The following is a 10,224-nucleotide window of genomic DNA, read 5'->3' as shown; positions in this document are numbered from 1 at the left end:
ACTTGGGGGTCTTGGGGCACTTGGGGGTCCTCAGGGTGCTTGGAGGATCTCAGCTTCTTAAGATACAAACACCCACTTTGCACCCTGGGGTGGAAAGACACATTTTTGCTTTTTTCTTGTATTTCCCATGTGTTTTTACAGGTTTAGGCTGCCTGAAGCAGCCGGGGGGGATCAGGGATGAGGGTTTAAATTCGGAGGGGGCAGGTATTGGTGCTCTCCACATCCCCCCTCCAGCAGCCAGGGACACTCACACCTCTGTGCCTCCGAACTCTACCAAAGCATCAAACTGCCTGGCCATCATTCCGCTCCAGAGTTAACACCCTGTCCTGTGCAGCCGGCTGCCACCTGGAGCTCCCTGCAGGGCAGGGGCTCAGTGCCCCCCAGCACCCCCAAACCCAGGCAATCTGCCCACCCCTCTGAGCAGCTTCTGACCTTAAATACCACCCCCCAAAAATCCAACCATAATGACTGTGGCCTGAAGCCGGCGGGATATATATAGGTCCCACTTCCCTGGGAAGGGGATGTGGAGCTGGGAAACCCCCGGCTGCTGCTGGAGCAGGGGCGGGGGGGGAAGGAAGAGCTGGGCTGAGTCAGCCCCCCCCGAAAAATCCTGGTTGTCAGCAAACCCGACACCCACAAACGGCCCCATCCTGCCCTTCCCGTCCCCCCGGGTGAGCGATGGGGGGGTTAACCCTGAACCCCCCGACAGGACACCCCCGTGAGTGCGCTGGGGGGGCGTGAAGCCCCCTCACGCCCTGGGTACCCCCGGGGATGCTGGAGCCGTGTGAGGGGAGTGGATTCGGGGCTCCTCCGTTCCTGGAAGGCAAAGGGGATGTGGGGGGGCCGGGGGGGGAGGAAATGCCTCTTTGAGTGCTGCCTCTCCAGTGAAGTGCTGCAGGAAGCTTTGCCTCCAGCGTGTTTGCTCTAATCAGCTGCTCCCCGACCCCCCGCACGGATTTCAGGGGGTCCTGCTGCCAGGACGGGGAGCCCATGCCCAGAGCCCCCCACCCCGGTGGTGCGGGGGGGCCGGGAGGCCGGATCTGTCCCTCTGCCCTGGTGCTGGTGACCGTGAACTTGTGTCCATCAACAGGAAAGTGGGTCAGGGTGACGTGACCCACTGAGAGCTTGATCCCGAGTCCTCGTCTGCATCCAGGCCCCACCCCATCCCAAAGAGGAGCTGTGACCGCCCCCCCCGGCTCCCCCCAACAGGCAGAGTCCCCATCGACTCCTGGGGACCCCCCCCATTGCAGGGGACAAGGAGGGGATAGAGCGCTTGGCCCTGGATCCAGCCCAGAGGATGGGGGGTTCCATCCCTCCCCAGGGCATAGGAAAGGGAGACCCCCCGTCTACCCCCCCGTACCCATCCCCACAGCCCCAGATGTCCCCTCACCCCCCTGCCATCCCCCCCATCAGGGACCCCAGGGCCAGTCACCAGCTGCCTCCCCCCATCACCTCCCACACTTACACAGTGCCACACATCTCCATTTATTAATAATATTAAATATACAGGCTGCTTTTTTTATTATTTTCTTTAAATAGACTTCTTTAAATGACTTTGTATAAAATATTTCAACATTTCACTGTATAAAAAAAACAAAAGAACATAGGCAAAATAAATCTGACACAGCTTAAAGGCAAGTTCTGTCCCCCGGGAGCGGGGCCGGCATCTCCTTCATGGTGAAAAATCAGTTTACACCAGTGAGTTTGGCCCTGGACCCCCTGATTTACACCCGGACCCCCCTCCCTTTGGCAGTCATAAATACACCTATTAAAAACAAAAATCAATAGTAATGCTTTCTTTAAAAACAGTTTGGTTCGCCCACATTTTCTTCTATCGTATAAAAATAATAATACTTCAAAAACCCAAGAGCAGCGCAGGCCACGCTTCACATTCAGGACCGGGGTGGGGAGGGGGGGGCAGGATGTGACCCCAGCCCATGGTTTGGGGTCTTGTGCATCCCAAACCCGGCTCTTCCCCAAGCCGGGGGGGGCTGAGCCGAAAAGCCCCCCCGGTCCCCAGCAGGGTGTCTCCATCTCTTACACCCGCGTCGTCCCCCGGCCCCGTTTCCCTTCTCTAAAGCGCAGTCACCCAAAACACAACACTAAAATCCAGTCGCAGGCGAGGCCAGCTCGCAGCAAACCCTGCGAGGGGGCGGGACGGGCCCCCCAGGACGTATTTCTGCAGGATAAAGACTTTCATCCGCTATTTTAAAAGTAAAACGCTACCGGCACGCCGGCGAGCCGAGGCCAGCTCGGGCGCGGGAGCGGAGCCACGATGGGGACAAGGACGGTGCCAGGTGTCACCCCCCAAAGTCTTGTCCCATGCAGGGACTGGGGGGCTTTAAATATTCACAGTGTGAGGGTTGAAGTTGCAAGATGAGGCTGTTGGGGGCGGGAGGCCCAGCGAATGCCCCCCCAGCCTTGGGGATGCTCCGGCTGAAGCCTGGGGTGATGCAGGGGGTGTGGGGGGCAATGGGTGCTGCTCCAAGCCCCCCCATGCTGGGGTGGGAGAAGAGCCGGGGGGTTTGGGGAGCTGGTCCGTGTCCCGGCGGGATCCATCGCCCCACATCCAGCGTCTCCATCATCCTGCTCGGCACTGCGGTGTCACCTCAGCCACTGTCCCAGCAAAGCCCTTTGGTGACAGCCCGACGCTGTCCAGCCCTTGGCTTCCCGGGGGTCCCACTCGGGGCGCATCCCCCCATCCTCGGGATGGTTTGGTTTGCAGTTTCTGGTCACCAGTGCGGGAGGGGGCAGGATCAGCATCATGGCAGGACCGCAGGGGGGGCGGCGTGTGCCGACCCTCCATCCCACAGCGAGGAGCATCCGGATCCGTCCCCCCCGAGCAGCTTCACATCCCGCCTGGGGCCCTGGGAAAAGGAGGGGAAGGATGAGCTGGAGCCAGGCAGGGTGGCGGGGGGGTCAGGGAGCAACGCATCAAAACCACAGGAAAAATATTATATATATTAAGAAAGTGCTGGTAATGGATTAACAAGCTGCAAAACCACATGCTGGCAGCACCGGGGTGCAGACCTGCCGCTCTCCGTGGCTCTTCCCCCACCCCCCCGCAGCCGAATTTCCCTGCCCGTGGCTGAGGTGGGTGGCAGGGGGACAATGTGGGGACTTGCCGCTGTCCCCATGGCCTTGGACCAGAGCCCCGCGTGGTCCCATCCAGCCCCTGCTCACCTCAGAGGTCCTGAGTCTCCAGCTCTGGACTCCCCGCCGCTCCCCGCAGCGCCCTGCAGGGAAAACCGGGGGGTTTAGGGCAGGGGGGCCAGGGTGAGGGTCCCCAAAGCCCCCCCAGACAGGATGGTATCGCACCCACCTCCGCTCCGGCTCCTCGGGGTCGCAGCCCCCGTCCTCCAGCGGCCGCTGCAGAACCTGTGCGGAGGGAGGGGGCACAGGGAGATGAGCCCCAGGGAAGGGGAGGGGGCTCTCCCAAATATCACCCACCCTGCTCAGCACCACTTGCCCCCCACCCCCAATCTCAAAATGATGGGGAAAGTGGGGCTCAACCCACACAGACCAAGAGATGAATGGGGAAACTGAGGCAGGAGAGGATGCTTGCGCCCGGGGAGGGGGCAGGATGGGCTGGCGGGGGGGCCTTACCCTGGATTTATACTTGTAGAAGAGCAGCCCTCCCATGGCCAGCAAGACGGCCACCACGCTGGCCACCGTGATGTAAACCAGGGGCTCCTGGCGGCCCTCCCTGGCCAGCGGCTCCTTCCTGCGCTGCTCTGCGCCCAGAACAAAGCCAGAGTCAAAGCTGGGGCCGGCTGCCCCGTCCTGCGGCTCCCGCAGCCGGCTCAGCCCCCAGCCTCGTGCCCTCGCCCCGTTGTCGTCCCCGGGGCCACCCGCCGCTCGATCCCATAGCCCCGGGGCCATCCTGGAGAAGCGGAGCAGCGTGACGGGCTGGGCGGCCTCGGCGGGACTGATCCTGGCTCCCCCGGCGCTGGGGGACGCTGCCGGCGCCGTGGTCCTGAGCCCGCCGGGACGAGCCGGGAGGATGGAGGGTCCCCGCTGCTGGGCTGGCGGGTGGCCGGCCACCGTGTCGCTGTCCCCCTGCACCAGTTCTCCGTCCCCGCGCAGGATGGGGACATCTGCCGCCGCCTGGTTTAGGGTCCCCGACGGATCCAGGAGGGTTTCGGCGCTGTCGGCTGGAGCCGTCTGCTGCATGGCGGGGGACAGCACCGACGTCACGTCACCTACCCCGGCACTCGGGACCTCCCCGGTCCCCGAGCCGCCGTCCATGCTACTGGGGGGCTGAGACGGGGCGTCTAAGTCAGCGAGGGTGGCACGGAGGCTGTAAGGGACCCGGGTGCTAGCGGGTGTCACCTCCCCACCGGCATGGGTGGCAGCGGGGAGGGAGGGCTGGGTGGCGGAAGGGAGGGCAGGGGACAGGCAATTGCAGTCAGGATCTGTCCCCACACCTGAAAGAAGCAGAGAGAAACGGCCGTGGGGTCACCGAGGGGGACACAGCCAGCAGATCTGAGGTCGGGGGCAGCGTCCCCGTCCCTCCCCGCAGCCCCGGGCAAGCAAGTCAAACCGACCCCCCAATAGAAGAGAGTGAAGGTGAGGCAGGGAGCAGGCAGGGACAGACGTGGCAGCACGGAGGTGACGAGCAGCGGGCAGGACGAAGCAAACCCGAGTCACCGGGTCCCCCGAGCCGCTGGCAGCGGGTTATCCACGACTGGCACGAGCCCGACAGTCACATTTAACGTTCCCCCCCATGGCACAGGGACACGGCACAGCTCCGACACACGGACGGCAGCGAGACGTCTCCTCCGAGGACATGCAGACACGCAGCACGGGCGCTCACAAAAGCACAAACGGTAACACGGGCTCTTCCACCCCGGCGAGCAACGCTCTCCCCAAAGGCTTGGTTGGGGAAACTGAGGCAGGGAGGGCAGCTGAAGTGACACCATCATGCAGCACGTCAGTGGCAGAGCGGTCCCGGCGCCTCGATTTCTCCATGTTACGCTCAACCCGGGCGCTGGGGTTTTGAGACGGAGCCCGGATTGATGCCTCCAGCTGGGCTGATGGAGACGCCTCCTTATTCCCCCTCAGCATCTCTATTCGGCCTTGTTTCCAGCAGGATTCAGCCCAAATCCCACCTCCGACAGGTGCCCAGCGCCTTCTCCCCAGCCTGGCTCCCCCCAGACATGGACACATTGCCAAGGCCACCCCACAGGGACGGTCACCAGCCGAGCGACAGAGACGGGGACCAAGGCAGACACGTGCCGTGCCCACGTGTCCCCGCAGAGGGGGACGCGCGGCTCTAAGCTGCTCCATGCAGGCGAGCCCAAGCCCCCCATCCCAGCAAAGCCTCGGTGTCTCACCTGGGGAGGCTGCGGCCCTGGGCCCCGGGCAGGACCGGCGGTACACCTGGCTGCAGTCCTTCTCGAAGGTCTCCTGGTTCTGCAGCAGCTGGTTGATGTCCTGGAAGAACTGTTTCACCAGCACCAGCATCTCGTACGGGGAGGTGGTGAACTCTTCAAAGCACATTTGCGAGAGCTGGAGGAAAAGTCGGGCTCAGCAGCGGCTCCGTGACCACAACAAGCACCCGCCGTCACCCCCAGGGCAGAGCCTGACCCCCCACAGCCCCCTGTGTCATGCACACCCCATGTCTGCTCCACAATGTCCTGCCCACGCACCCCTCCAGGATGCTCTGGACACCCCATTTCACCCAAGGATGGGAACTCAGCCCCACAGATGTGGCACCCCGGGAGGAAGGAGACACCGGACCTTCCTCTCCTCATCATCCTCCTCCCTGATGCAGGGGTCGACGTTCTCGTCGATGCGGTTGTACATCCTGCGCACCATCTGCATCTTCTTGGCGTTGGACGAGTTCTCCTTGAACTCCGTTCGCTCCAGGATCTTGCCCAGCAGAGGAAAAGCGGCTTTCACGTAGCAGACGGAGTCGTTCTGCGAGGACACGGATCCCCCCAAAAACTGGTTACTGGATGGGCAGAGGCAGCACCACCCGTCCCGCTCTGCCTGGGGGAAACTGAGGCACCGAGTCACAAAGTGCCTTTCTACAGCCCGAGATGGGACTCAAAAGCCACCCAGCCAGGCAAGATGGGTCCCTCCTGCAAAGGGGGACAGGAGAGGGGACACTGGGGATGTGGGGAACCCCTCTATGCACCAGCCAGCCCTGGTCCCTGTTCCCTCTGTCCCCTGGTGCCCAGCAAGGAGCTACTCACCAGCTGCATCTTACTGATGAACTTGAAGGAGACCCTGCCCGGGTGCTGCATCTGGGTGTCAGCCTGGAAGGAGAGCGCAGGACGTCACCCCACGTCCCCAGAGGGGACAACACAGCAGAGCCACCATGGGGGACCCACACAGCTGGAGCAGAGCAGCCCCAAGATATGCCCTGAGCACAAAGAGGTCTCTGACCCCCCCCCCAAATCCACAGTGCTGGGGGGTTCCGCTCCCGCCCTTACTTCATCCCACACCATCCTCCTCCTCGCACAGATGCTGCCCTAAGGGTCCCACCAGGACTTCCTCCTCCTCCTCTTCCTCCCCGCGCCACGGCACAGCCCTGCTTGATTCTCCCCGTGTCTGCTAAAGCCGGGCTGCAAATGAGCATCCCAGCGCACAGGAGGCGGCCGTGACGCCGAGGTCACACACCCCCCCGGCATCACACAACGCTGGGGTCCCGCACGCCACGACCCTTTCCAATAGCGGGGAAAACACACCCCAAATGAGACCCCCCGCCTCCGGGCCGGCATCCCAGGCTGGGAGGGCGAGGGCTGCCAGAATTGCCGGCCGGCAATTCTGGCAGCCCTCGCCCTCCCAGCCTGGGATGCCGGCCCGGAAACAATTGCTCCATTATCCCGCAGGAGCTGGAGCGAGGGATGGCTCCTCCACCAGCGGGAAGAGGAGAGGGGCTGCGATCCCCGGCAGGGAAACCACAACTTCCATTCAAACCTGCTCCATCCCCCTTCTCCCCAAAACCACGCGCCCACTTTTAATCCCTGGAGGCTGCAAGGCAAAGGCTCCCCGGGGACACGGGGTGCTTGGGGAGGGGAAGCTGAGCTTGCAGACATGGCATCTGCCAGCTGCTGGCACCACAGCTCGGTGCTCAAAGAGGAAGAGGTAAAGCGAGCCCGGACACGGCGGTTTTACGCTCTGCGAGCCAGAGAGCTCAGTGCAAAGCGAGCGGGGAACGAGGATTCAAAGGCGCCGCTATCGCGTCTCGCCCACCCGCCTCGCTCGCCGCAACGGCGGAATTTAATCTGCGACAACCGTGCAAATCCCTGCGTGCCCCTGATTCCCGGTTCTCCCCCGAGCATCCGCGTGATTCCCCGCTCGGAGGTGAGCCAAGGGCCAGGGCGGGATGCGGCTCTGGCAGCCAGGATGGGGCCAGGCGCTGTGTCCCTGCGGGGTGGGTGCAAGCACCCGGAGCTGCCCCACGGGCCACGCGGGACCAAGGCACCCGTCACGCCAGCCCGGCTGGCTCCAGCACTCACCAGCCTGGCCAGTGGCCCCCCTCGCTGCCTGCCACCCACCCACAGCCCCATTGCCAGCCCAGCTTCCAGGCAAGCAGCTGGACTCAGGAATGCAGCCGGATTCCTCAGCTTAACCCCTGCGCAGCCGCCCGGAAAACGCCACGGCCCCACAGCACCCGGCCCCTCCGCCGCTTCCCCATCGCTCCTGCGCCCATCCAGCCCCACTCGTGTCCACTTCCCGGCCACGCTCCTGCTGCTCCTTCCGTTCCTCCTGCACGCACTTTGCCATGCCCGCCCTTGCTAACGGCACCGCGGCGCATCACCCCCTGGTGCCCACTTGTCCCTCGTGCCCACAGATGCTCAGCTCCTGGGTACCATTGCTTTGCTGGTGGAACTGAAAATAAGCTGATTTTCAGCCCTAAAGAGCGGATTTGTGCCTCCCCAGCCCCAAACGAGCCCTTGTCCCACGGCCCAGCCCAGGGAGGGCACTCACCAGCTCCTCCAGCTCGGCCAGGTGCTTCTCCGTGATGATCTGCTGGCAGTAGCTGTTCTGCTCCGTCTCATGGATGCTGCAGAGCAGGAGGAGGAGGAGGGACGACAGCAGGGTGCAGCGGAGCAGGCACACCTGGGCATGGCACAGCAAAGGCTTAGAGCAGGGTAAACCCCCCACCAGCCCCTGCCTTTCCCCACCACCCTGAGGAGCCGCATTGTGGTGGAGGGGCTTGACCATGGGCCAGCAGGATAACCCCACCACGGTTCTCCAACCCCTGCCCGTCCCCATCCTGCTATTTTTAGGAGAGCCAGGTCAGCAGGGAATTTCCCGGTGCCCAGCGCCAGGGCTGCATGGCCGGGGCCCGGCTGACACACAAGCTCTTGTCCCCCTCCACACTCCCCATCCAGCCCTTGTCCCCTCTCCCGCACCATTTCTCCAGCTCTCCTGCAAGTTTGCTCCTCCGCCCCGGCTCCAGGGAGCCGTTCAGACGCACTGACCCACCCATCCCCAAAAATCTGCTTCCCACCCTTCGGACCCCCCCAGCCTCTAGTCCCTGCACCCGCCGGGCTCTTTCCATGCAGCAGCTCTGGCGTCGCCCCAAATTCTCCTCCCAATCCCCCTGCAAAGAAGCGGGAAGGCCCCAAACCGTGGCTGGACCCCGATGGGCAATGGGGCTTGTCCCGGCACCAAGACCCCCGAGGAGGGGATGTGGCAGACCCCCGGGGGGGTGTGTGTGCCCCCGTCCCCCGCTGCACCGGCAAAGAGAGGGTGCTGGGTGATGGGTGGGGGGAATTTCCCTTGGAGGTTGTCCAGAAATCCTCCCCTCTTGTGAAACTGCAAGATGCCGCCCGGGCCACCGCCGAGCCACGGCCACGGCTGGCCGGAGCCTCACCCGCCGGGACGGGCTGGAGCCGGGGCTGGAGCCCCTCCCCGCCGGCTCCGGGAACCGGGACGGGGCTGGAACCGAAAGCCGGGCGGGGGACGGGGCTTCACTCCGCGGGTCCCGGAGCCGGGACGCGGCTGGAGCCGAGAACCGGGATGGGGCCGAATCCTCATCCCGCGGCTCCGGGAACCGGGACGGGGTTGGAGCATCACCCCGCCGGGACCCGGGACCCCCGGAGAGGGGATTTGCCACGTCGCCCTGCACGACCGGGGAGGGGAGACGAGGAGAACGGAGCTAACGGAGCGGCTGCTGCCTCCGGAGACCCCGCACAGGTGGCAGCGGGCACCGGGCTGGGGGGTGAAGTGGGGGTACCCCCCGAGACGCGGGGTGTAGCGTGAAGGGCCGCCGTACCTTGGCTCCGAGGCGGGGCATGGGGGCTGCCGTGGGGCCGGGAGCTGCGGCGGGGCCGGGCGGTGCGGGCGAGGCGGCGGCGGGGCCGAGCGGGGCCGGGCTGAGCCGCCGCCGCCGCCGCGCTCCCCTTTATAGCGGCGGAGCAGCATGTGGTTTATGAGAAAGGGCTGGCGGGCGGCCAGCGCCCGCGGCACGATCGGCCGCGCTCGGCTCCCATCGGCCCCGCTCGGCTCGGCTCGGCCCCCTCGGCTCGGCCCCTTCGGGTCGGATCGGCCCCGTTCGGCTCCGATCGGCCCCGCTCGGTTCGGGTCGGATCGGATCGGCCACACTCGCTTCGGCTCGGGAGATTCGCGGCGCTGTGTGCGCGACCCCCGCCGCCCCTTGCAGCGCTCCGTGTGCACCCCTGGACACTTGCACACGCACATGTATGCACATGTGTGCACACGCCAGGGATGGACACACATCCCTGTATGTGCATAAACAGCACTTGGAACCCGTACAGACGTGCACACTCACAGCACTGGGACTTGCACGCGTGTGTGCATGCTCACCCCTGAACATGTGTACCCATGAACACTCACACCGCGCACACACACGCATGCCTTGGGGCTTGCACACACATGCGTGTGCATGCTTAACCCCAGACGCATGCACACACGCATGCATGTGCATGCCTGCACAGATGCCCCACCTGCATGCACATCCGTGCACATGTGTGTACACACCAGCTGCATGCACACTGCATGCGTGTGCACAACACACACCCAACGTGCACACATGTGCAAACTCTTGCATGCACACGCTTGCACACACACTTGCGTAACCACACAGCTGTGCGCACACACCCACGCACACACATACAGAGAGTTACATGTTTATATTCATGCACAAACCGCAAATGCAAACATAGAAAACTTATACATGCAGTTGTCCAGTCACAACCCCACATGCAGCATGCACAGACGCAGTCACACGCGCACCAACACACA

General features: G+C 64.0%; 1 protein-coding gene across 3 annotated transcripts; it reads right to left on the bottom strand.

Annotated features, from left to right (window-relative positions):
* Positions 1-1,504: 1,504 nt before the first annotated feature.
* Positions 1,505-9,341, bottom strand: CSF1 (colony stimulating factor 1). 3 transcript variants are annotated; one of them, XM_082069413.1, is made up of 10 exons: positions 9,236-9,341; positions 7,942-8,073; positions 6,201-6,263; positions 5,743-5,922; positions 5,337-5,511; positions 4,207-4,427; positions 3,607-3,734; positions 3,323-3,378; positions 3,184-3,236; positions 1,505-2,867 (listed from the first exon to the last, which is right to left on the bottom strand). In XM_082069413.1, the coding sequence occupies exons 1-10, from the start codon at positions 9,254-9,256 to the stop codon at positions 2,763-2,765; spliced, it is 1,134 nt and encodes a 377-aa protein (XP_081925539.1). In that variant the 5' UTR covers positions 9,257-9,341; the 3' UTR covers positions 1,505-2,762. The 3 variants fall into 3 exon arrangements, with proteins under 3 accessions (XP_081925539.1, XP_081925538.1, XP_081925540.1); XM_082069412.1 differs by having other exon boundaries at positions 3,607-4,427; XM_082069414.1 differs by lacking the exon at positions 4,207-4,427.
* Between the last annotated feature and the right edge of the window lie 883 nt (positions 9,342-10,224).

The sequence above is a fragment of the Streptopelia decaocto genome, assembly GCF_964273445.1.
Source record: "Streptopelia decaocto genome assembly, chromosome: 19".
Taxonomy (NCBI): Eukaryota; Metazoa; Chordata; class Aves; order Columbiformes; family Columbidae; genus Streptopelia; species Streptopelia decaocto.
This window is presented reverse-complemented; position numbering and strand designations above follow the sequence as displayed.